We start from the raw sequence: 27,875 nt of genomic DNA on the forward strand, positions 1-27,875 counted from the left end.
TTTTTTTTTTATAATAAATGATATAGTTAAGTAACATAACATGACTAAAGGCTGTTCTATAATATCACGATTACAAATGTTACATTGATGTCACGATTTGGTCTTGTCTCTGTCACGTTTTGGTTTTGTTCATGTCATGTTCCATGTCTGTCATGTGATTCCCTGTTTGTCATGTGATCCTGCCATGTGTCTTGTCATTGGATAATCGTCTGTTCATTGTTCACAGGTGTCCCTTGTCTTGTCATTAGTCTTGTGTATTTAAGCCCTCATGTTTGCCATGTGTCTTTGTCAAGTATTGTTTCCTGTGACCACTGAGTAAGTCTATGTCCACGGTTTTTGTTTCATGCCACGTCTTGCTTTGTTTTATGTTTTGGTCTTGTTATGTGTTATTTTGAATAAACTGCACTTGGGTTCTCTCGCTATAACTTGCCTCCAGTGGATCCTTACAATTGAATTTATAGTTTAATAAACAAGTAGCCTAGTTAATATGTAGTTACTTACAATTTAGACGCAATATTGACTGGTTTTCTTCTATTTCACTGATGGAAATAGTTACAAAAAAAAAGCAACACTAAGCGCTGTGTTTTTTTATTGAATGATTCAGCATTTTGAACGAATCGTTTTAATGAATGACTCAATGATTCATGTATTAAGATGGTCACTTGCCGCCACCTATTGGTTTATTGTTTAAAGGCATCATTGATTTTATTTTTATTTATTTTTTATTTTAATTGTTTTATTTGTTTAACATCAATCTCATAAAATGATTTATTACAGTTGTAATTTTGCAGTGTAAATTTATTAATTTGATTGATAACAGCCCTTTTTATTAAAACTGAATTTGATCAAATGTAAGAATTTGACATGAAAGATAACGATACTCGGTTACTAACGTAACCTCGGTTCTCTCTAGAGAGGGAACGAGTATTGCGTAAGTTTAGCTTACGCTACGGGGAAAGATTCATCTTCTCGAGATATTGAAGCCAAAAAATTATCCTTAATTTTGTATTCATTGTCAACGCAGTGCAGCAGCTAGCAGACCTAGAGCAGGCCATCTCGCGTGCTCATTGGCTGCCCTGCTGGCATCTGCTGCAGCCTACCAGTGAGCCCCGCGTGACGTCACGCCCAATGAAGGGCGCTCGCGCCTTCGTAGCGTCACAGCCCGCCAGAATGGGCGTGGCTTAGCGTATAAAAGAAGGGGCTGTAGGCTGACTTCCCTGGTTTTTCGACGACTGAAGCGAAGTCGCTCGTGGCGCGAGCACGGCCGGTTACGCAATACTCGTTCCCTCTCTAGAGAGAACCGAGGTTACGTTAGTAAACGAGTATAGTTCTCTTACGAGAGGTTCTCTCGTATTGCGTAAGTTTAGCTTACGCTACGGGAACACTTTGTCAACGCCGTGCGCGCCAAGCATCCACCATGAGACCCCGAACTTTCAGGGAACCCTATAAGTGGAGAAATAAGGTGGCCAGCCACGCGGACCATCACTTGTACATAAGCACACATAGGGAATACAGAGCAGCGCGCCGGTCTGTATAGGCACATGGCACATACCCTACTTAGTGCAGCTCAACCAGGAGAGCTGAGTCATGTGAGAGTAATCTGAGCAGGAGGTCTGGGCAGAATACACCTCTCCTTTAAAATGACAACAGTTTAGCCTGCAAGGCAGGAACTTCTAGGTTATAAAACCTGACAAAGGTAGACTGGGAGCTCCAGCCCGCCGCTACACATATGTCATGGATAGAAATTCCACTGGACCATGCCCACGAAGAGGCCACGCCTCTCGTGGAATGAGCCCTGATGCCCAGAGGGCATTGCAGACCTTTTGACGCGTAAGCGGCTGCTATAGCGTCCACTATCCATCTGGACAGGCTCTGTTTCGAGGAGGCGAGACCTTTGGTGTGCCCACCAAACGAAACAAACAGCTGTTCCGAACGCCTGAATGAGGCGGAGCGCGTAATGTAAAACCTCAGCGCTCTGACAGGGCAGAGAAGGTTCACATCACTTTTGCTGTCAGATGCTGGGAGAGCTGACAAAGAGATAACTTGCGCTCTGAACGGAGTGCCCATCACTTTAGGAACGTAGCCATGTCTAGGTCTGAGGATGACTTTAGAGTCATTCGGCCCGAACTCAAGACACGATGCGCTGACAGACAGCGCATGCAGGTCCCCCACACGTTTTACTGACGACAATGCAGTCAGAAAGACGGTTTTCAGTGATAGATATTTCAAACCCCACGGAGTCTAGTGGTTCAAAAGGAAAAGCTTTCAGGGCCTCTAGGACCAATGAAAGATCCCACATGGGAACCGACGGGGGGCGCGGCGGGTTCATCCTCCTAGCTCCTCTAAGGAAGCGGATGACCAACTCATGTCTTCCCAATGACTGGCCGTGCGTCGATTCTGCGAACGCTGCCACGGCCGCCACGTATACTTTGAGCGTGGATGGGGACCTTCCCTTATCCAACAGCTCTTGTAGGAAGGAGAGCAGATGCGCCACCCCGCATGTCCGCGGATCCAGACCTCTGTCGGTGCACCATCCAGAGAACACCGACCATTTAGACGCGTAAAGCCTTCTCGTGGAAGGGGCTCTAGACTGCGTGATCGTGTTCATCACTCCTTCTGGCAGGGTAACGAGTACCCGTTGATCAACCATGCGTGCAGAGACCAGCGCTCTGGATGGGGATGCCAGATCGTGCCGCGAGCCTGGGAGAGGAGATCTGCCCTCACCGGAATCGGCCACGGAGCTGTATGTGACAGCCGTGCTAGCTCCGGGAACCAAATCTGATTCTCCCAACGTGGGGCTATGAGGAGCACCGAGTGGCGCGTTTCTCTGATTCTCTTGATCACCTGTGGTAACAGAGAGACCGGAGGGAAAGCATATAGCGGGAGGCTGGGCCAAACCTGGGCCAGCGCGTCCTCGTCCTTCGAGAAGAACGTCGGGCATTGAGCGTTGTCTTTTGACGTAAATAGGTCGACTTCCGCTCTGCCGAATAGGCGCCACAGTTTCTGGACCGTTTGGGGGTGCAGGGACCATTCCCCTGGGGGAACGTTGTCCCTGGACAGTTTGTCTGGGCCGTCGTTCAAATGGCCAGGCACATGCGCCGCCCTCAGCGAGCGCAGGTGCATCTGAGACCAAATAAGGAGGCGTTCCGTCAGATTGCAGAGATTTCTGGATCTGACACCGCCCTGACGGTTTACATAGGATACCACAGACATGTTGTCCGAGCGGACAAGAACATGTTGGTCCTGTATGAACGGGAGGAAGCGCTTCAGCGCGTTCTCGACCGCTATCATTTCCAGAAAGTTTATGTGAAAACACTTCTCTTGGTCTGACCACTGGCCGAAGACCGGTCTGCCCTCGAACAGCGCGCCCCAACCCCAGTTGGACGCGTCCGTCGAAATGACTTTTCGATAAGAGATAGTTCCCATCATCACTCCCTGCTGGTACCAGTCGGCCACTAACCAGGGCTGCAGAGCCGCTATGCAGGTCTGAGTCACACTGATTTTCTGACCGCCAGAAACCCAAGCTCGGCGGGACGCGCGAGCATTCAACCAGCGTTGGAGCGGGCGCATGCGCAGTAGGCCCAGCTGAAGCACCGCTGCAGCTGATGCCATATAGCCCAACATCCTTTGAAATGTTTTCAAGGGGAGAAAGCTGTCCTTCTGGAAAGACACGGCTAGGTGGCGAACACGGCGCGCGCGCTGTGTCGATAAACGAGCCGACATGGTCACCGAGTCCAGCTCTATTCCTAAAAAGGAAATTGACTGGCTGGGCAGCAATGAGCTCTTGGTCCAGTTGACCGTGAGACCCAAGCTTTCCAGGTGACTGAGAAGCACTGTTCTGTGAGATAGCAGCTCTGTCTCTGACTGTGCCAAAATCAGCCAATCGTCCAGATAGTTCATTATTCGCAGCCCCTGACTTCTCAGGGGGGCGAGCGCCGCGTCCATGCACTTCGTAAATGTACGGGGTGCTAGAGACAGGCCGAACGGCAGGACGGTGTATTGATATACCTGACCGTCGAAGGCAAATCTCAAAAATTGCCTGTGACGGGGTATTATCTGAATCTGAAAATAGGCATCCTTCAGATCTAGAGAAATAAACCAGTCCCTCGGGCGAACGTGCGCGAGGATTTTCCTGGTCGTAAGCATTTTGAACGGACCTAGGATCTAGGATAGGTCTGAAGGCTCCGTCCTTCTTGGGTACGAGAAAATAACGGCTGTAAAAGCCTGACTCGCTCAGAGAAGGCGGCACCTTTTCTATAGCCCCTTTGCACAGCAGCTTTGCTATTTCTGCATGAAGTAGGTGTGCTACTTCCGCATTCACTATCGTCGCGGTCCGGGCTCGAAAGCGCGGGGGACGGCGAATGAATTGAAGTGTATAGCCTTGCTTTATTGTGCTCAGCACCCATTCTGAAATCCCCGGGATAGTTTCCCACGCAGCTATGTGAGCCGCTAGGGGGCGAATGGCCTCCGGGTTCAGATCGCCGTCGTTTGCGGGCTTGTGAAACTGAACCGGAGCTGAAAGCGCGGCGCGCGCGCTCCCGGTTCTGGGCAACGGCTGCTCGCTGAAAGCCGAAACCGGCTGATTTATGTGAGATCTCCCAATCATAAGGGATGGGGAACCTTTTCTCCTCACTTTTTGACGCGCGAGCGGCGCTTTGGGCGGAAAAGCGTCCTGTAAGCGTGAGCGCATTTGCGCGGGCACGAGACTTACAAGTGTATTTGACGTCCCGATCAAAATGGATGGGGAGCATCTTATTAATGCCCTGCATTTTGTGATAGCACTTAAACGCGCGGGCGGCGCCCGGGGGGAGGTTTGTGTTAGTAAGCGTGAACGCTCTCTGGCGGGCACGAGACTTACATTTATAACCTGCTTTCTTGACCGTGTAACAGAGCGGGCAGATAGTGGGCACAGACCTGTGGACACATTTCTTATATTCAACACTCGAGCGGCTTTTCTGCGCTTTATGAGAGTGTGCTCTGTGGGTGACACGATATTTGAAGTGCTTGTGTGTAGGGGTGAACAATGGGGCGTGGGCACTTTCACTACACTTAAAACACTGACGGCGTGAGCCGGACCAGACATAATGCTCTTTTTGAGATTTCGCTGGGTCGCCGTGAAAACGGCGTTTGTGTGCAGGCGAGAGGGTGGACAAACCAGCTCGTTGGCTGCTAAATGAACCACTGCAGTAGCCTGTTTGAAGGGGACTGACAGGGAAATAAACTTTGACGGCGGTCCGGCCGCGGCGGGACACGTGCGTCTTTTCTCTCTCTTTGTTCGGAGGACTTCGCGTGCTCAGACTTCAGCGTGATCTTCTGCCGAGGCCCCCTGGGGGGCGGCGGTCTGTGACGGCTGTCTGAGCGCGACCTAGGGCGGCCGCCCTGACGTCGCTGCGAAGGCTGAGGCTGTGCTGGACGCTGGGTGCTAGCTCGTACAGGAGGCTGGCTTTGTTTCTCGCGAGAGCGGCCTGTAGCGGAGCTCGAGCTTCGCAGCAGGAAGAGGTTCATGGTCTGCGTGGTCTTTTGTACCTCAGAGAAACGGTCAACGATCCCGTTTACCGCTGGGCCGAAGAGACCAGTGGGGGAGAGCGGCGCGTTCAGGAAGGTGGCTCACTCAGCTTCCCTCATATCCGCGAGCGTCAACCAGAGGTGCCTCTCTGTTACAGTCAACGCGGCCATGGCTCGTCCGATGGCTTGAGCTGCGGTCTTGGTGGCGCGGAGAGAGAGATCCGTCGCGCTTCTCAGATCTGTAACCGCAGCTGGATCCCGGCCCTTCTCATCCCATTCACGGAGGAGATCGGCTTGCAGGATCTGTAGCACAGCCATGGAGTGGAGAGCAGACACGGCCTGGCCGGAGGCGGCATATGGTGCGCTGCGACCGTCTCTTCCACAGGGGGAATAGCTGTGTACCCTTTCTCGGCGGCGCCGTCCACTTGGGAGAGTGACGCGGAGGCCTGGGACTGAAGTCTCGAGGAGAATGGTGCATTCCACGACTTCGTCAGCTCCGTGTGAAGTTCCGGCAGGAATGGAGCGGGCCTGCTCGCTGAAGCTGCACGGCGGCGACTTTGAAGGAAACAGCCGTCGAGCCTGTTCGGCGCAGGTTCCTTCGGCAGCGACCACTCAAGCCCGAGGCGGTCGATGGCCTGCGTCAGCAGGCGCATAAGTTCCGCGTCAGCTCCAGCGCGGGAACGTCTGGATTCCTGGATCGACGAGGAGCCGGAGTGAAGCGACCATTCCTCGCTGTCCGATGCCAGGATGGAGCAGCAGTCTCTCGTGGCGTGTTCCTCGGCCTCCTCCTCAGACGCGACGGCAGTGAGGCTCGTGAGCGGCAGCTGCGCGTCGGGGAGGGGAGGCGGGGAAGGCGAAAGCGGGGCTCGAGGGAGGTCCTCCGGCGAGCGCGTCGCTGTAGCCACGGGCTCCGGCTGCCTCAGGGAACGGCGCTTCTTCCTGCGCGGTCCCACAGAGGGCGGAGTGGCTGCATCGGGGTTGAAGACTTCGAGTCGAGCCCGTAGGGTCGACAGCGGAAGCGCTTCGCAGAGCTCGCAGCCCCCGGACGCGAGGGCGAGCTCTGCATGTTCCAGGCCCAGGCAGAGAGCGCAGATGACATGGCGGTCTCCAACGCTGAGCGGGGCCCTGCACGAGCCGCAGGAAGTGCGAGGCATCTTTAAAAAGACGCTTGCGCTCTTTTAGAAATAGAGAGTTTGCAAGGTAAAAGGATACGTCGCCGGATAGCGTAGCTCGCACGGATGGCTGAAGGTGGCGAAGACGGCCGGCTTCCTCAGCGCTGTCCTAAGCTGGCTGTTCGCTGTTCGACGGCGGCGGTGGCTTCTCTCTGATCCAGCGATGCGAAGAGCTCGATGAAGAGTCGAAAAATCTGGGAAGTCAGCCTACAGCCCCTTCTTTTATAGGTTAAGCCACGCCCATTCTGGCGGGCTGTGACCCTATGAAGGCGCGAGCGCCCTTCATTGGGCGTGACGTCACGCGGGGCTCACTGGTAGGCTGCAGCAGATGCCAGCAGGGCAGCCAATGAGCACGCGAGATGGCCTGCTCTAGGTCTGCTAGCTGCCACACTGCGTTGACAATGAATACAAAATTAAGGATAATTTTTTGGCTTCAATATCTCGAGAAGATGAATCTTTCCCCGTAGCGTAAGCTAAACTTACGCAATACGAGAGAACCTCTCGTAAGAGAACTCATAGTAAGGTTTAAAAAATTGGCCTTTATGGGCATATGGGGTGCCTTGGGACTCCCATTTACCTATTCACCCACTGCGCAAATTAATCCTTCCTTCTGAGAGATCTCCCTCTTCTGTGTCTGTCATTTATCAGTATCTTCTTGAGCATTCATACAAACCCTTATCTATTACAACTGTTTGGGCCAAGGATCTTAATGAAGATGTGCATGTTTTATTTTCGGATCAGGTATGGAGGATGTTTAAGCTGTCGTCAAAGAACCCCAATCATCAAATGATTCACTGGAAATTACTGCATAGGGTTTACTTGACTCCTATGAAACGTTTCTATATGAATCTATCCCTCTCTCCCAAGTGTAATCTTTGTTCTCAAGGATCTCTAGGCACGTACTTGCACTTCTTTTGGGACTGTCCCTCTCTTCCACCTTTTTGGACCCAGCTCTCACAGGACTTATCATATCTGTTGGACACTGATATTTGTTTGACCCCACACAATTTTTTAACGATTTAAGGGACCTAACCTTATCCATTCAACAAAGACATTTACTGTTAGCCGCTCTCACAGCGGCAAAAAAAATGTTAGTTAACCGTTGGAATCCTCCTCACACAATGGACAGACGAACATGGACAGTGTCTTTGCTGGACATTATATTGATGGAACTCTCAACTTCTCGTATGCATGGATCCAGTGTTAAGACTGTGAATTTATGGCAAGCTGCTTTTGATAGTGTGTCAACCCTTTTAACATCCATGTAATTTATCGATTTACTTATTTATTTTATTATTATTATTATTATTATTTTTATTTATATATATGTTTTGGGGTCTACATTCTATGTTTGTATTTTATTGTTATTTTCTTGAAGTCTACCAGGGGTGGGGTGGGGTGGGGTAGGTTCTCAACTTGTATAGTTGCTTTTTGCTTTGTATTCTTGTGTTTCTTGACTTTAAATAAGAAAACTTAATAAACAGTTGTTAACAAAAAAAAAAAAAAAATTGGCCTTTATAAAGGTAAATAACGCCCTGGTGTAAAAAAATCACAAATACACAGATTTAAGTGTGTAAAGTCTGATGAGAATATTGCTTTAAAATAAATTATATTTACTTATGACAGACTATTTTGTTCTTATGTACTGTACTTGATAGGCCCCAACTTAATCAATATGGAATCAACTTGTCAATATTTTTTTTTTTTACTTGAAGCAAAATGTTTTCTTGTCAGAATGCACCAGAATGCTTCATTTACATGTTAAAATCATAAAAATGGTCTCATGGGGGATGATGGCCCAAACCCCCCTACAACAAATTACTTCATAAACATCTCACCTTTTTCACCACTTGTGAGTTTGCAGGTCTGTTTACTAGTTCAAAGAGTACAATAAACGTTCAAATTTCGATTTTTCTATGAATTTGCTGAAAGGTGTCTTTTTAATAACTGCAACACGTTCCCAAAGACTAATTGCTGTGGTTCTGAAAAAAAATTGGGTAACAGTTTACAATAAGGTTTTATCAGAGCCGTTGAAAAACTGTCTCTCTATGGCTCTGGGTTTTATTAGTTAACTACTTTAGTCACCATGAATTAAGAATGAACAATACTTCTACAGCATTTATTTATCTAATGCGCTGTGACAACTAACTAACATGATCATTCAATGAACGACTGCATTTTTCTCAACTAACACTAACAAAGATTAATAAATACTGTAACAAATGTTTTGTTCATTGTTAGTTCATGTTAGTTAATACATGAACTAATGAAACCTTACTGTAAAGTGTTACCAAAAATTGTGATTGCGATTTAAAATGTAAAAAATAATAATACTTATTGTTATTATACAAATTACTGAAGAAAAATAATAGAATTGTTTACAACTTTACAACTGTAAAATGTATGGCTGCCTTGTTTCTTAATTTCAAAACATTAACAACAAAACAACTATCAAACTTTTATTTTGGCAGAAAACCACAGGAAGCCCTTAAAGCCCTAAAGCTCTTTGGTTGATAAGTACTTTTCATTACAAGTATGGGAAGATGGTTGTTTCATTTTGCATTCCCAGATGCATGTTAAAGCAACCCAAACTCTGAGCACATGCAAAGATGGTGGAGCAGCATTTACTGTGAAGCGAGTCGCTCTGAGACACTGAAACACCGGCGGATCATGAGGTGCTCATGTGGATGAACATCAGCACTTTGAAACACAAATGAAGCAAATGTTTAATTTAATGAAATCACAGCCTTTGTGATTTGATAAACACACTAAGCCATATCGCATTTTCGGTTTTATTTCGTTTAATCATGCAGCCCTAGGATGGGGGGCCATCATGTAGGTGTTGTTGGACTGGATTGTTGAGCTGTATGATTGTATGACAAACAAGAAATATGGAGCTATTTTATTTTAATAAAATAGATGGTATCCATCCCTCCTGGGCTGGTGCTGCTCTTCTCTCTAGTAATTTGGCTCATAGTCTTAGAGCTGAAACATGACAATCTGGGGCTCAGGTCAGGAAGGAGACAGACTGGCTAAACCGACCGTCTGCTAGCGGCCTCACGTCATCAAGGTCAGATAAATCCCATCACATAGAGCCTCTTTCACCTAGATATCATCATATAGAGACTGTGTCTGTTCCCCGAATTTGGAAATCCAAAAAACGTCAGGTTAAAAATTTAATTGATGTTCAACAAATAAAAAACAGATATAATACAGATGAGCAAATGATAAAGCTTGGGTTGCTGAATATTCGATCCCTTACTTCAAAATCTCTCATAGTTAATGATATGATTTCAGATTATAATCTTGATATGCTGTGTTTGACAGAAACCTGGCTAAAACCAAACGATTACATTATTTTAAATGAGTCAACCCCACAAGATTACAGTTATAAAAATGAACCTCGTCTGAAAGGCAAAGGGGGAGGTGTTGCTGTAATTTATAGTAATATTTTCAAAACCACTAAGAAATGTAGCTTTAAATATACTTCTTTTGAAGTATTGGTGCTTAATGTAAAAATATATAGTGTAAACGATAAATCACATTTGAGAATTCTGCTGGCTACTGTATACAGGCCACCAGGGCACCATAAAGATTTTATCAAAGAATTTGCGGACTTTGTATCAGATTTAGTATTGGCTGCAGATAAAGTACTAATTGTTGGTGATTTTAATATACATGTAGATAATGAAAAAGATGCTTTGGGATTGGCATTTAAAGACATTGTAAACTCAATTGGAGTTAGACAACACGTGTCAGGACCTACTCATTGTCGTAATCATACTCTAGATCTAATATTATCACATGGAATAGATGTTGATGCTGTTGAAATTCTGCAGCAGAGCGATGACATCTCAGATCATTATCTAGTCTCATGTAAATTACATTTAGCCAAGGCTGCAAAGCCGACTCCGTGTTATAAATACGTTAGACCTATAACTTCTGCCACTAAAGATTGCTTTATCAATAATCTTCCTAATCAGTTTCATCATCTCAGCATCCCGGATAGCTTAGAAGAACTTGATATTGCAACAGAAACGTTTAACTCTCTCTTTTCCAGCACTTTAGACGCAGTTGCTCCGTTGCGCTTAAAGAAGATTAAAGAAAATAGTCCAACGCCGTGGTACAGCGAGCACACTCAGGCCCTTAAGAGAGCAGCCAGAAAAATGGAGCGCAACTGGAAGAAAACTAAACTAGAGGTATTTCGGATTTCGTGGAAAGAGAGCTCGATTGCTTACAGAGAGGCTTTAAAAGCTGCTAGATCTGCTTATTTTTCAAACCTATTAGAAGAAAATAAACATAATCCTAGGTATTTATTTGAAACAGTGGCTAAACTAACGAAAAAGCTTCAAGCTCAGAAGTGTCAAAGCAACACAGCAGTGATGACTTTATGAACTTCTTCACTTATAAGATCGATAATATCAGGGACAAAATTATAACTATGCAACCGTCTACCACAGTATCGCATCAGGAAGTGCATTGTAGTCTCCCTGAGGAAAAATTTGATTTATTTGTTGCTATAGGAGAGGAAGAATTCTGCAAACTCGTTAATTCATCTAAATCGACAACTTGTATGTTAGACCCTATACCGGCTAAGCTACTGAAAGAGATGTTTCCAGAGGTCATATATCCTCTTCTTAATATCATTAATTCATCTTTGTCTCTAGGATACGTACCAAAAACCTTTAAACTGGCTATGATAAAACCGCTTGTTAAAAAACCACAACTTGATCCTACAGAATTAGTCAATTACAGGCCGATCTCAAATCTGCCTTTTCTGTCAAAGATATTAGAAAAAGCAGTATCTTCACAACTATGTTCCTTTCTAGAAAGAAATGATATCTGCGAGGATTTTCAGTCCGGATTTAGACCGTACCATAGCACTGAGACCGCTCTCATTAGAGTCACAAATGATTTGCTCTTATCATCCGATCGTGGTTGTATTTCTATATTAGTGTTACTTGATCTTAGTGCTGCATTTGACACCATTGACCACAACATTCTTTTAAATAGACTAGAAAACTATGTTGGCATTAGTGGAATTGCATTAGCATGTTTTAAATCATACTTAACTGACCGTTATCAGTTTGTAGCAGTAAATGAAGAGATGTCTTATCGATCACAAGTTCAGTATGGCGTACCACAAGGCTCAGTACTAGGACCGCTGCTGTTCACTCTGTACATGCTACCATTAGGAGATATCATTAGGAAACATGGAGTTAGCTTTCACTGTTATGCCGATGATACTCAGCTGTATATTTCTTCAAAACCCAACGAAACTTACCAATTCACAAAATTAACGGAATGCATAGCTGATATAAAAAATTGGATGACTAGTAATTTCCTACTACTAAATTCTGAAAAGACAGAGATTCTAATTATTGGACAAAAAACTTCCACACGTAATAACCTAGAATACTGTCTAACACTTAATGGCTGCTCTGTCAAGTCTTCGTCGTCGGTTAGGAACCTGGGTGTGCTATTTGATACCAACCTTTCTTTTGAAAGCCACGTGTCTAGTATCTGTAAAACTGCATTTTTCCATCTTAAAAATATATCTAAAATACGCCATATGCTCTCATTGGGAAATGCGGAACAATTAGTCCATGCGTTCATGACCTCAAGGCTAGATTATTGTAATGCTCTACTGGGTGGTTGCCCTGCACGCTTAATAAACAAACTACAGCTAGTTCAAAACGCCGCAGCTCGAGTTCTTACCAGAACCAGGAAATATGACCATATTAGCCCGGTTCTGTCAACACTGCATTGGCTCCCTATTAAACATCGTATAAATTTTTAAATATTGTTGATTACCTACAAAGCACTAAATGGTTTAGCTCCGCAGTACTTGAGCGAGCTCTTAATGCATTATAGTCCTTCACGTCTATTGCGATCTCAAAATTCCGGCCAGTTGATAATACCTAGAATATCTAAATCGACTGCAGGCGGTAGATCCTTTTCCTATTTAGCACCAAAACTTTGGAATAGTCTTCCTACCATTGTCCGGGAAGCAGACACACTCTGTCAGTTCAAAGCTAGACTAAAAACACATCTCTTTGACCTAGCATACACATAATACATTATAGACTTCTATAAATTCAATGTTAGGCTGCATAGATTAGGTCAGCCGGAACTGGGAACACTTCCCTTAAATCCAGATGTACTCGATACATCATAAGAAGAATGGCATCTACGCTAATATTAGTGTCTTTGTTTATCCCGAGGTTTTCCCGCAGCCTGCCGGATCCAGGCCGTGTCCAGATCTGACGAGGGAGCTTTGCCTGGACCCGATGACAATGCAGTGCTGAAGTATCCACTATCCTCTCCCTATGGAGGATCCCTTTCCCACTCTACAGATAAAGCGTTGTGAATTCCGGCTCGCGTACCCCGAAGTGATAAAATAAAACAAATTCTGTATCAAAATTTAAAGGCAAGAAAAGTAGTTTGTTTAGGCTGGGTTGTATGAATTACAAACCTGCGCACATATTTTAAAAAGCACATAACTATAGAATTCTGAATGAGCATGTGAACGCCGTCAGTGTTAATCACAGGTTCGCGTTTAAAGTTTAAAGATCATTTCGACGGAGGTGAATCAATCAAAGTTAACTTTAGCTGGAAGTAACATTATTCAAGAACCGCTATAACGCCAAAACAATCTGTTACCTTAAATTATATGTTTATCTCTGTAAAGCTGCTTTGAAACAATCCATTGTTAAAAGCGCTATATAAATGAAGATGACTTGACTTGACTTAATATGTTCCCATATTCCAGGATTGTAATGATCCCATATTCACTGCTAAACAAATCATACACATTTCATGACCTTGCCGGTCATCAAATCTACACACCGTTAAATCTCAGCGCAGAATGCAAATGAGATTTCCAACTACTTCATACCTCAAACAACTGGAGGCTTTTCCTCTTGAAAAATGAAGATGTATCCCAATGCATACAATGTCAGCATTTTAAGAAGGAATTGAAGCTGCTCTGCAAAGCGTGTCCTACTTGTTAGATTTTGTTAGTTCTTATTACCCTTTTTTGAGAATTTTTTCTTACTTTAATGACCAGGGCTGGGCTGGGTTTCCCGAAACCTTCTTAACGCTACGTCGTTCTTAAGTTACCTTAAGCTGTACCTTATAGTTAATACGTGTTTCCCGAAACGTTCTTAGTTAAGTATACCTGTTAGTCGTACGTTCGGAAGGTTGATCTGGACCACTCTTAGCTTTACTTTATCACTGTTGCAGGTCTATACGAATATAATTTTGAAGTTGTAATACACCCAGACCAAGCGGCAACATTCTAAACTGAAAAATGAAGCCTACCCGGAAGTGCGAAAAACTGCAATACATCGAAAATCCGCTAGAGGGAGGTCCCAAAAGGGAGCAAATATCCATTGACCCATGTTAAAATGTCTGTTTTCACAGCATAAATTCATGTTTTTACAGGTTGGTCCCATGGACTTTTATTGTATTTTTCGATAGGTTCCGAGTGCCTGACAACTGTGAGGGGGGTGCATTTTTTTGTAACTCGTTAGTTTAGATCGTATTTAGATATAAAATGTATGACAAATAAGGGCGTGGTTAACATTGATTGACAGCTTGATTGACAGCTGATAACGGGCTGCGCCAAGTGGAATTCCTGAAATTTGACGTCTCGGCCATGATCTGACACAACACATCATACCACCTCTGTATCCTTTCTGAACATTTGTATTGAAATATCGTACATAAAATGGGTTGCTCTGCTATAAACTGCACTAACCGACACTGTAGGAGTACTTCGCTCCATTTTTTCCGGTAAGTGACATTCCACTACTATTTCACGTAGTTAGCACTATTTAGCATCAATGTTTGTGGGCAGTGGCACTGCAACAGTTAGCATTAAGTCGCCTCAGATAAGTTAGCGTCCGAGGTAGGGACAGGTGGGGTTTTGGGGGGCTAATACAATGCTAAATCATAAATCTGATGTACCCATGTACAATAACATGCCGATGTCCAGCAATCGATTTAAATAGTACATTGTGTTTAAAGCTGCAGTAGGGAGTTTTGAGAAAACGTTGACTTAGCCTGAAAATTTGAACAAGCACAACTTACAGGTCCCACCCCCTTGCTCTCTGCTGCGCTACAGCCCTCCCTCCACAGCTCGTCCTCCACAGCGGAGCCCGTCGTGAACGCGCAGGCTAGTAAACAGGCCCACCGATGACGGTGGATAAAAAGTTATATGGCACATTCACTAATAGGGACTAAACGTCAACAATATGCTTTACATTGACTATGGCCTGCCCATACTTTGACTACAAACTTGGTCCTCAAATCATTATGTATTTTGCAATAGCCTACATGTAACTTTATAACGTTGCACTCTTTCTATAAGTTATAAATAGCTAGTAAGATAACGTTAATATAACGGTAACTAATGTTACAGTATGTAAGTAATTATTCTAGCGATATATAATGCTAGATAAGGTGTGCTAGTACATTATTTCAGCAACATGACAAGCCAGTGAATTAGCAGGTTTCAATTGTTGCTTAGCAGAGTGTGTGACATTTTATCTACAAGTTATGCAGCTAGAGTTTTGACACCGAGTCAATGGGCTCTGTGTAATTCTTTCTTTTTCGCTTGTTTATCGTCATCAGTCCGAGGTAGGGACTGATGACGATAAACAAGATGACGATAAACAAGATGACGATTTTACCTCTTTGTTTTATGAGCAGGTGTCACTCGAGAATTGGCAGTTTAGGTTGTTTCTCCGTCATAAGCACAGCTGCAGCACGCCGGCAATCTTGAGTTTGAACGACGGCTCACGCTGTGCAAGAGAGGGGTGTGATCAGCGCGTACACGAGCGTGACTGACACTGCTAAGACACTCCTCCCGGCTCTGATTGGTTGTTTCTGACCGGGAGCGTGTATTTCTTGCAAATGGCAATAGGACCACTAGGAGGAGCCAGAGGAGCTTGATTTTTACACAGATTATCTGTCTCATATTCTACTGTCAGGACATAATGACAGTTTTAGCAAATACATTTTTTCAAAAGTTACCTACAGGAGCTTTAATTTGTCGTTTAAAGGGGTCATATAATGCCATTTTTTTACAAGCTAATATGATTCTTTAGGGTCTAAATTAAAAGTTTGTAATATACTTTAATTAAAAATTCTCATTAGTATTGTAAGAAAACACTTATTTTACTTGGTCAAAAACAGCTCTGTTTTCAGCACGCCGTTTCAGTGCATATGACTTTAAATGATAATGAGCTTTGCTCACCCCGCCTCTCTGTTCTGTGCATACACCATTTGTAACACAATAACACAATAACCATAACGCGTTGTTCAGTATAAACGTGGGATTATGAATTATATTGAGAACGTCATACATAGAAAACATGCCGTAATGTACCCTGAGTGTAAACCTTAGACGCATTCATTGTGAAGCGTGCAGCTAGCGATTTGCAAAGATTAATATATTAATATAAAGTTTAATAAAACGTTACACTCACTTCCGTTCTTCTGGGGATTCAGCAGGAACACGAATATCTGGTACCGATCTTTTTTCATGAGCAGCTTCTTAGCAAATCCAGCTTTATATTGATCCTCTTTTATAAAGCAGTCTGGTGTGTGAAATGATTCGCGCAAACATGAGAGCATTGACGTTGCTCGTGGGGAATATTCCCTTCGAAAACAAACACAGCCACTGCGTCTTCAGCGGTTTGGATTTAGAAACATTAAAATGACTGCTGTGTTCGTTATTACACCCAAGAACAGAACACCACAATCGCTTAGACCAGTGTTTCCGCTACATTCATTCTGCCGTGGCGGGCCGCCACACCTAAAAACCTCCCGCCACGGCTGCAGCTTCAGTGAGGTCCGATATTGTGCATACTACTGTGTTATTGTTAAGCCCCACTAAAGGCATACAAAAAAAACAGTGTAAAGCACCATAAAGTTTTCGCACTATATTCCAAGACTTCTAAAGTCTTTCAATAGCATAATGTGAGGTAAAAACGAATATTTAAGTCGTTAAGTTAAAGTTAATGGAAACTCATCTCTCCTCAGTCATTCTCCATGTATTCAGCATTCAAACAGCGCGTCGCGTTCGGGTACCACAGTAACACGACGACACTCTCTTCAAGATCAATGTTTCCATTATTATACTTTATTTGTAGATAAAGATCTATGTTTTGCATAAAATGACTTTATCTGTTTATACTGTATTGCGCTTTCTAAATCATATTCCTTTCTCCCGGGTGTCTGTTAGATTACAGCACTGGAGTAAAGAGCGCTATGAATTGTTCTTCATGCGCACTGTAACTGAAATTTAAAACTGTTAAAAGAAAAGGCTCAATAAACTGTTGCATAGATAGTCTCTTCTCTTCGGTTTGTGCTTTGAACTTTTCAATCAATGCGAAGCGCTGCGCGCCGCGCTGTGACTTCGCGTTGTGACTTTGCGTTGCTTCAAGAGCTTCATTCTGCGCACGGGATGCGCATAATCGCTTTGCCGCTCTTATTGAAGCCTTTCATAATACTTAGGGGAGGTTTGAACACCTGGGGCAAGGGGGCGTGGCCAATGGGAATAACACTCATGGGCCACGCCCCCTCCCGAAATGGGCCTGCCACCACAGTTAGAAAAAATCCTAGAGGAAACACTGGCTTAGACGCCATTCTGCTCATAGACAGTGCTCCAGCATATCAACAATGACCGCGCCGGTCCGCGCCGCGCCGCGCAGACTATGATTGACAGCTCCCTCATGAGCGAGGGCAGGTCTGTGTTGAAACGCGGCTGTCATTCAACAATCGTGGGAGGGGCGTGCGAGCTTGTGACGTCACAGGCTCGAACGGCTCGATTTGAGGCAGGGGAAAACATATAAGGAGATTAAAACAAAACCACTGGATGGATTTTTATCATTATATGATGGTTGTGTACAGACACTGCCAACACACATTTCAGTACAATCAACTTGTAAAAGTGCATGTACCATTATATGACCCCTTTAATGAGATCTAATATGTCGTTGTTGGTGAGAATTTTCACGTGAAGAAATACATAAATCCGACAATTACATGCATGCACTTTAATGGTCCAGTGGCAGAACTTTTGCCAAGCGTGTCAGAGGTTCTGGGTTCTAATCTGCACTCGTATAGTTTTTTGTTTTTTTCTCTCTCATTAAAACCGATTATGTTTATCAATGGTTGTATATCAAGCAGGGACACGTTTGTGTGCATTTTACTTTGTGATTTCACCAGAACGAATAGAGAGTCTCCGCAACGGATTAAAGCGCCCACCTGAGTTCAAAATTGGTGGGGACAATATCGACCCTGGCAAAAAGTGGTGGGGACAGTGAATGTAGTATAGACTGTAAAAAGTAGCCTAGTCTGCCAGTCGATCTTGTAACGTTACAGATAGCTGAGGCTGCTTGGCTGAAGAGGCGCATCCACCGGCCGGCTCAGTCTCACACAAAGCCCGCCCTTTTACCCATATATGGATTGGCCAGAAGGTGGGCGGGGTTAGGATTTCCCTAGATTTTCAAAAGATGGCACCGCCCTTACCCCCCATAAACGGCCTCAAAACCGTTATTCAGAAAGTCTATGGGTGACGTCACAGACGCTTTGTGCATTTTTTTTTACAGTCTATGACCCAGACAGTGTTCAATTAGGCTAATTCAAGTGTTATCATGCAAATAATAAGATTGTTGTTAGATTTTTTATTATATTATCCAAAGGTACATCAGCTGCAAACCATTAAAGGCTTAATAGTCTATTTAAAGGGAATGATTGTGGTGGGGAGTTTGCTCAAACTATGGCAGCGATACAGCGAATAGTTGTTCCAAAAGACGGTGCCGTCTGCGGAGCACTTTCAAAGGCCAGTGAAAGCATACTGTCAGTTAAGTCCTATTCGGACGCTAATCGTTTCTCATGGGCTCGTACGGTATTTTAAACATTTACAGGGGTAAGTCAGTGATTTTATTGCCATCCGAATCCATAATGTCAGTGTTTTTTCTCACCCAACCCGTGTAAAAATCCCTGGCCAAATTACCTACTGTTTTTTGACAAACAGGTCGTGTGGTAATTTAATTGCCGTCTGAATCCACATCTCTGAGTTTACAAAAAGAGATTCAAAATTCACTGTTTAAATCCTTTTTGATCACTGCCGAGCACCGTACGTAAGATGTACACTTTTATTACTGAAATGCTGGAAAGTATTTACAAGAACATCATTTCATCACAGCTCTACCTCAGCGAACAAAATTGGGAAAGAGAAGAAAGCACGTAAAAATTTGAAATGGTTATTGTGGCAGCAATATATGATACAATTTTAAAATATGTAGGCTAGGCTATTATAGTTTGGATTATTTTTTATAATATCCCATGAGTCCTAATAAATGCAATTTCAACTATTTCTGAAGTGCTTCTTTTATAAAGAACACCGCTTTCTCGCATAATGCAGTGAAGCAGCACCTGCACGAGTGAATAATTGATTCTGGAGCCATCGATATCAACCAATTCAGCACCATCGCCACGGACAGCACCTGGTAACGTCGCAAGTAAGAAGGTATATCTTAAGCAGCTTCCTAAGGTATGGTTCGGGCCGGGGAACACGCCTAGAAATGGTAAACCTTTAGTTAAGTTATACCTTAAGAGTCTTCAGAGCGCGCTAAGAGACAACGTCACACAGTTGCTTCAGGGACTACAGATGAAAAATAGCCTGTATTGCTAAATCTGCCGCATTTACATGATGGACCTGAGTGCTCATGTTAATTAATGTGCATTGGCCCTTTTAAAATAAATAAATTCAAATTCAAACGTAGCCCAGATCTGTTGACAGACCCCTGACAGACTGATCTCATGAAATGGCGTATGTATGACACGCCAATTCGTATTTCCATTTTTGGCGTGCTATCAACACGCATAATCGCTTTTCAGCGTGTTTATCAACGCCGTTGACTTAACATTATATTACTGTATATATAAATATATGACCTACCCCAACCCCGTCCCTAAACCTACCCGTCACTGGGGTTAATACCATTTATGAGTCTTCCCCTACCATCCTAGGGAAAAAAATATCGCTCCCCAGATGTAGATCTACATTTTGCTTCGTTTCGCTCGGACATTTAACGGCGTGTACATACACGCGGAATCACTCGGACATTTAACGGCGTAGACATACACGCAAAAGATGACGGTTCGTTTCGGCGTGGACATACACGCGGATAGCTCAAAATGCGTATAGATAACACGCCACTTGACTTGAAAGTGGCGTGTATGTTTACGCAAAGTCATGATGTCATGTTGCCTCTGAAGGGAATCGGCAGTGCAATAGCCTTTTGAGTGCAGTTCTGCATTGAGTTAGCAGTAAATGGTTTATTGAAATGTCAAGCTTGACATTCTTATTCTAATTAGTTCTAATTCTTTTATTTGTTTATTTTATCATTGTTTTTTTATTATTTCATATTGAGAGACTACATGAAATATTTGTTCTCTAAAAATGTGTCACTATGCAGGACTATTACATGGAAGTAAGAAGTCCACCCAAGAATAAAAATTCTTTCATCATTTACTTACCCTCATGCCTCATGTCATTCAAAACCTTTGACTTTCTTTCTGTGGAACTTAAAGAAATATAGTTTGAGACTGGAGCCCAATAACTTCCATTGAATGAACAAAAGAACACTGAGATATTCCTCAAAATATATAATTCCTGTGACGGAGTCTTAGAAGTAGGATCCATGTGCAGTTTATTAATGTCATAAATCAGAAGACAAAAAGACAAAGAAGCTGTCTAATTCTGGCTCAGTTTCAATACACAGGAAATCACAGCAAGGCAATCCGCAAGTCTACAATCAAAATCCAAGAGAGAGAGTAATCCAGAAATGGGTGAAGAATTTGGGTGAACCTGTGATAGTTACAGCACATAAAACATACACTTTTCCTTAAATTGACCTAAATGAAAGTAGAAAAGGCATGGTAATACATACATACATGTAACTCACTCCCATAGAGACCTAACAGGGCAATCTGACTGTTTGTCTGCCTGTATTGTTTGACACGGTAAAATCAAAGTAAGTATTTTTGGCACTTCAGCATAATACTCATCTCACATTTCAGTTTTGTGTCTCTCTCCGTTATCTCTCCAACAGGTATTAGGTGGATCAGGGCATCTGTACACGTGCTTCACGTCCTGTCACTACTGCCCATGCCCCGCCTTCACTTTCTCTGTGCTTAGGAGAAATGAGAGTCTGATGGTGAGGTCACTTCCTCTTTCTACTCTCACACACAACCACACAGCTGCATTCACAGACCCCCGAGACCCTCATCCTATTTCTGCTCGTAGGGCTGATATCAAACCATAAGCAATAAGACAATAGGGAAATGGATGTTAAAAAATAGTTGACAACTAATATTATTACCAATTAGTTGTCCAGTGATTGTGTTTAATTGTGTTTAAAAACCTTTTTGCACTTACATTATTTAACATGCATTTGAAAAGATATAGATTTTTTTTTTTATATAATTTTTAATTTGTTAATCAAAGTTAACAATTTGGTCATCAAATACATATTTAGAATTTAGAAAAACTTTATTGTCTATCACACTGGTAATATAAATTTTTCTTAGGTTAAAAAGCTCTTATTTAATACAAATCAACAACACATACAATTCAACAGTAAACATAAACATACAATTCATTATTAAAGCAGACATCTAAAAAAATTTAAATGGAAACTACAATTGTGCACAATTCTGCAACCCATACACATTCACATGACCTTGTTTAATATAGTCACTGCTTTGGGCACAAACGAATTCCTATAAGCCTTCTTCCTAGCTAAGGGAGTTCTGAACCGGCAACCTGATGGAAGTAGATGAAAAGAATTATAAAGAGGGTGTGTGGAGTCTGTAATAATAGAAGCTGCTTTCCTCTTTACTGCCATATTATAAAGGTCTGAGAGGTGAAGCTGCGAGATCCCAGTAATCTTAGATGCCTGCTTAATAATTCTGGTAACACTTTACAATAAGGTTCATTTATTAAACATTAGTTAATGTATTAACTAACATGAACTAACCAAGAGCAATACATTTGTTACTGTATTTGTTAATCTTTGTTAACGTTAGTTAATACAAATCCAGCTGTTCATTGCTTGTTCATGTTAGTTCACAGTGCATTAACTAATGTTAACAAGATTTTAATAAAGTATTAGTAAATGTTGAAATTAACATTAACAAAGATTAACAAATGCTGAAGAAGTATTGTTCATTCTTAGTTAATGTTAACTAATGTAGTTAACTAATGAACCTTATTGTAAAGTGTTACCATAATTCTTGATATTTTTTTCTTATTTTCAGCTGAAAGTAAGCTATACCAAGAAACAATGTTAAATGTCTTGACTGATTCCACAAGTGACCGATACACTGTTGTCAAAATGTTCTGTCTAACAATAAATCCTTTCAACCGTCTCAGAAGAAATAAACAATGATGAGCCTTCTTGCAGACACAGTTCACATGTTGTGCAAAGGACAGTCGGCTGTCAATCACAGTACAAATATGTAAAGGATTCAACCTGTTCCACTTCCTGTTCCCCTAACTTAAGTGGTTCAAGCCACCAAAGTCTGCGTATTTCAAAAGTGAAATACCCTTAATTCCACATATGATTTCATTTGTGTATATGGAAAATAAAATGGGTGACAAGACACATCCTTGTGGAACCCCAGTATTTATAGTGACGCTACTAGATTTGTGGTCAAACATCCTAGTAGCAACTCTACTTTTTTATTCGCTTGCTTTCATTTTAAGCGTCTTCCTTTACTCTCTTCTTCAGCTCCCTGTTGCTTTGGTTATTTCCAGGTTTTCTCGGTAACACTTTACTAGAAGGGGTGTGCATAAGACTGACATGACACCTTCATAATCATGACATGACACATGTCATGAATATGAAGGTGGTTTTATGCATGTTTATGACAACTGTCATTAAGTGTCATTCGCTCAATTATGACATTTTGAATGCAAATATGACATTGTTTTAGATGTCTTTGTTATGACAACTTGACATAAACCAATACATCATAACCTGTCAGTGTCTTGGTAATGACAACTTGAAATTACCAAGACAACATAAATTGTCATAAATATGTCATAAACATGACATAGCAGATTAATTATCAAACTTAAGAAACCACTTAGCTTTATGGGTTAAAGGAACACGCCGACTTTTTGGGACTTTAGCTTATTCAAGTCAAGTCAAGTCAAGTCATCTTCATTTATATAGCGCTTTTAACAATGGAGATTGTTTCAAAGCAGCTTTACAGAGATAAACATACAATTTACGGTAACAGAGATTGTTTTGGCTTTATAGCGATTTTGAATAATGTTATTTCCGGCTAAAGTTGGCTCTCCATATCCCCCAGAGTTAGATAAGTCCATACATACCTTTTTCATCTCTGTGCGTGCTGTAACTCTGTCTGACGCACCCACCGCTAGCCTAGCTTAGCACAAAGACTGGATGTAAATGGCTCCAGCTAGCATACTAATCCCAATAAGTGACAAAATAACGCAAACATTTTCCTATTTACATGTTGTGATTTGTATAGTCACAGAGTGTACAAATAACAAGGTCATATGAGACACAGCCATCTTTTAACCGTATAAATATTTAGAACTATTCTTAGAAGGCGAAGCACTGCTACTTGGGCGGAGTGATTACCGCAGCACCTGAGACGCACCGTGGTGAGGAGCAGAGAGTTCGTTCAGAGTTGGAGTAATAGTGAGTCAGCAATTACTAGATAGTAAAAGCATAGTTTACAATCATGGGTGTTCGCTGTATTGTAAAGAGCTGCGACAATAAACAGGGGAGACCAGGTAATACCATGTTGTTTCATAGAATTCCAACCAAAAACGCATCCTGATTAATAAATATCACAGAACACGAATTATTATTACATGAATCGATATATTTTAAATGCAATTTATTACAGCTGAACCAAATGTATTCAACAGCATACAGTAATGTTAGATAATTGCATTACAATAGGCTAGAATAAGGGGAAAGTAATAGCACAACTTGCACAAGGCAAATGGTTTTTGCACAATGAACCCAAAGACAGTACTATTGCAGTTGTTCCTGGTCTCCATGTATCCCTGAAAACGCGATCGGTAACGCGATCCCTATCGCTCCGCGACCGCGTCGCTTCCATTATGAGCGCGCATACCGCGCGCCTACATTTGAAATAACGAACTTGAGGGCGCAAAAGACGCTATATGTGAGCAGGCCCTAATGTTAGTATTGTTTTGTCACGAACGCGCTCTATCGCCCCAGTAACAAATGAGCGGAGCAAGAGGTAAACTCGGGACTGTAGCCTTCACCTTGCTAATGAATCGGATTTTTTTTTTTTTTTGAGAAATAGTGACCTTGGCCAGTACGGGTAGGCTACTGACCACCCTATTCATATAATAGTGTCATTAACGTTACATTAGATCTGGCTAATGGCACTGTTACAGTAGGCTAGTCATCTAAAAACATAACGGAACACTTACCGCAGCCGCAGGTGATCCACTTTGTCCTGTCTGTGCTATCGATGGGATGGCCGTATCCTTCAGCACACGTTTCATGGTCCGTGTGGCAAATTCCATTTTTTCAAAATAGTCGTCTTCAGTGAAATGTACTGAGCAAACACGATGGTCCTTGATGATCTCTTCAGGTGTGTTTGGATCTTATCGTTATATCCAGAGCAAGTAACTTAGCCATTGATTCATCAGGTCAGCGTTTTTGGTTGGAATTCTATGAAACATCATGGTATTACCTGGTCTCCCCTGTTTATTGTCGCAGCTCTTTACAATAGGGCTTGGGCGCCGCGTTGCATTCTGGGACGTGGCGGCCATGTTGACAGCTTCGCGAATGTAAACATGCAGCATGTCGAACGAGGAGAAGCAGCAGAGTTGGGAGAAAGAAAAGAAAAAAGATGTTAAAATCCCTAAAAGGATGTGGAATTTACCGGGATACGTTAAATAGGGAAGCCAGGGACCGGTATGTGGACAAAATCGGCACTTTTAACGGTTTGGATCCATATGAAATTTCCAACAAACAGTGGGAGCACAGTAACTTAATCCGGACAAAAGTAAGCTGCGCTCCACCTAGCTGCTACTTTAGTAACAGTTAGTGCTAACAACCATTCACACATGTAACGTACTTTTAACTATGTGTTTCAAGTGTAGTTAGTAGCTGTTTTAAGCAAAACTTAAGTTAGTAAGCAAAACGATGCTTAGGGCAAGGGGGTAGCAACAGGACAACAGTACAGAGACTGACAGGTCCGATGGAAGGGCTAACGTTAATGTTATTAGAGTATTAAAATACGGGATATTTTACAGGAAAATACTAAAACGGGAAGACAGCGGGAAAAGAGCTCAAATACATGAGAAACCCGGAAAAAACGGGAGGGTTGACAGCTAACGTTACTAACTACAGTTTTGAAACACATAGTTAAAAGTACATGTGTGAAGGTTGTTAGCAGTAACGGTTACTAAACTAGCAGCTAGGTGGAGCGCATCTTAAAGTTACCTTTGTCCAGATTACTGTGTTCCCACTGTTTGTTGGAAATTTCATATGGATCCAAACCGTTAAAAGTGCCGATTTTGTCCACATACCGGTCCCTGGCTTCCCTATTTAACTTATCCCGGTAAATTCCACCTCCTTTTAGGGATTTTAACATCTTTTTTTCTTTTCTTTCTCCCAACTCTGCTGCTTCTCCTCGTTCGACTTGCATGCTGCATGTTTACATTCGCGAAGCTGTCAACATGGCCGCCACGCCAAGTAATGACGTCACGACGCCCAAGCTCTATACAGCGAACACCCATGATTGTAAACTATGCTTTTACTATCTAGTAATTGCTGACTCACTATTACTCCAACTCTGAACGAACTCTCTGCTCCTCACCACGGTGCGTCTCAGGTGCTGCGGTAATCACTCCGCCCAAGTAGCAGTGCTTCGCCTTCTGAGAATTTAGTTCTCAATATTTATACGGTTAAAAGATGGCTGTGTCTCATATGACCTTGTTATTTGTACACTCTGTGACTATACAAATCACAACATGTAAATAGGAAAATGTTTGCGTTATTTTGTCACTTATTGGGATTAGTATGCTAGCTGGAGCCATTTACATCCAGTCTTTGTGCTAAGCTAGGCTAGCGGTGGGTGCGTCAGACAGAGTTACAGCACGCACGGAGATGAAAAAGATATGTATGGACTTATCTAACTCTGGGGGATATGGTGAATAAGCTAAAGTCCCAAAAAGTCGGCTTGTTCCTTTAATGACAGTTGTCATAAACATGCATGAAACCTCCTTCATATTCCTGACATGTGTCATGTCATGATTATGAAGGTGTCATGTCAGTCTTATGCACACCCCTTCAAGTAAAGTGTTACCGTTTTGTCTTCTCCATTGACTGTCTGTTTCAAAAGGAGACCCCAGTATCTGTTGTCACACAGTTGCATGTGCATCAGCCTGCTTTTGAGCCCAGGGGAGGGAATGAGACTAAAATTAGTTCTCCAGTCTGAGAAACAAAATTCAGAGACAACCCCAAAATGCACTGCTTCACTCTGATAGCATGACCTCCCTTTGTTATCGAGCTGCAACAAAATATAAATGCATTTTATACCCATGTGATCTTAGAAGAATGGTTTCCTTGTTTATTTATAGTTCTCTGTGTAATGCAATAGAGTTTAGTTGATGCGCTAGAAAACGTCTCAATGTGATAAACCTGCCTTCTCTGGCAAACCCCAGAAGAACATGATGTGGGATTCTCATCAGATGTGGGTTGGTGAGGCTCTATATCGGGGGTCTGGGTTGTAGGGGGAGATTCCAGGTGCAGTCAAGCATGTAGACCAACATGATTGTCAATAATGATGAAAGTACAGTATAATGCTTCATTGTATAATGCCGCCACGGTAATACATCCTGTTAAGTGCATGTTTTATTCCCCTTTCAGCTGTTTCATTGTCAATCCTCTCGTTTTGGGCGGCACTAATATTCTCCTTCATTGTGATCCTTTGACTATTCATCCCGCTGATGCATTTTTTATGACTGCAGTGCCAGTGACTGTAAATTGAGAACAGATGGGTGCTTTGTGCATTTACTATCATTCATTACACACAATAAATATTAGTTTGAAACATATCTGACCTTGAGCCTATACAGTGTCATTCTTATATAACCAAACTGGTGTAAGAATAGTTCAGTTGTATAACCTCCATGTTTATTTCTCCAAAGCTCTTCTCTTACCATTATTTAGTGCCATTTTATTAAAATGTGTTTTCCATATCTGTGTTCTCTAGTGTAAGCACCTCCTGGCGGCCTGCTTGAGTCAGGCCATGGGTTTGTGCCAGCAGGAGCAGGTCTCAGATCAGCAGATGACCCACATTCTCTCAGGGCAAACTGAGGCCAGCACATAAATAGCTGATCCTGAAGTTGACTCTAATAAGAACTACCACGTAGCAATTCAGGTATTTATATTCATTATGGATTAGACTGGACTTTCTTGTCATTTGCCTATGAGATTAAAAGTTTGGAAATTGTTGTGTACTTGCATTAAAACCCAGTGTTTCTTATCGAGAGATGATCTTTTGTAGAATAAAAAAAAATGTTGTGAAAGTAAATAAATGAGTACAGCTGAACCCTAAATACCAGATGTTTGTATATGTGTTCGCAAAATATTTTATCTGTTGCCAGAGAATGTACATCTGTTCATTGAGCATGATTGCGTTTATTTTTGGAGTTTCCGTTTGTTTGAAGATTCTGCACTCTAGAATTTCAGAGTCTCAGCAACAAACAATGAGACTGAGACTTTGCTCTTTCAAATACTTTCCTTTTGGGGTTTTGTTCTTAATATAACTACACAAATGTTTAATAAATGGTTTTACAGATTTACTTTGTCATGCATAAAAAAAAAATGAAAATTAACATTTTATATTTTTTATGACAACCGTATTACAACAACGTATTACAACAACTGTTGTTGTTGCTATTATTATTGTATTCACACTAATTGGTAAGTCCAGAGAGTCTTTCCAAATGTATACACTCTTAACTATTTCTATTGGCAGCAGAGCATGGGCAAAACATCAATTTGGAGACTAAAGGGTTTGCTTGTAAGTTTGTAGTTTTTCCCCCCCCCCTCATTATAGGGATTTTGGCTGCGTTTACACTGGCACAAA

The 27,875-nt window shown here is 42.5% G+C and overlaps 1 protein-coding gene across 1 annotated transcript in view; it reads left to right on the plus strand.

Annotated features, from left to right (window-relative positions):
- zswim7 (zinc finger, SWIM-type containing 7) overlaps nt 1–27,236 on the plus strand; it is an 81,539-nt gene extending 54,303 nt beyond the window's left edge. Inside the window, exons 5-6 of the mRNA XM_056236198.1 lie at nt 20,810–20,914; nt 26,997–27,236. Of these exons, the coding sequence (XP_056092173.1) occupies nt 20,810–20,914; nt 26,997–27,113 (222 nt within the window). The 3' untranslated portion in view covers nt 27,114–27,236. The remainder of the gene's footprint in view (nt 1–20,809; nt 20,915–26,996) is intronic.
- The last annotated feature ends 639 nt before the right edge of the window (nt 27,237–27,875 follow it).

This window comes from Rhinichthys klamathensis, unplaced genomic scaffold (genome assembly GCF_029890125.1).
Source record: "Rhinichthys klamathensis goyatoka isolate OS25496 unplaced genomic scaffold, OSU_Roscu_1.1 h1tg000019l_1, whole genome shotgun sequence".
Taxonomy (NCBI): domain Eukaryota; kingdom Metazoa; phylum Chordata; class Actinopteri; order Cypriniformes; family Leuciscidae; genus Rhinichthys; species Rhinichthys klamathensis.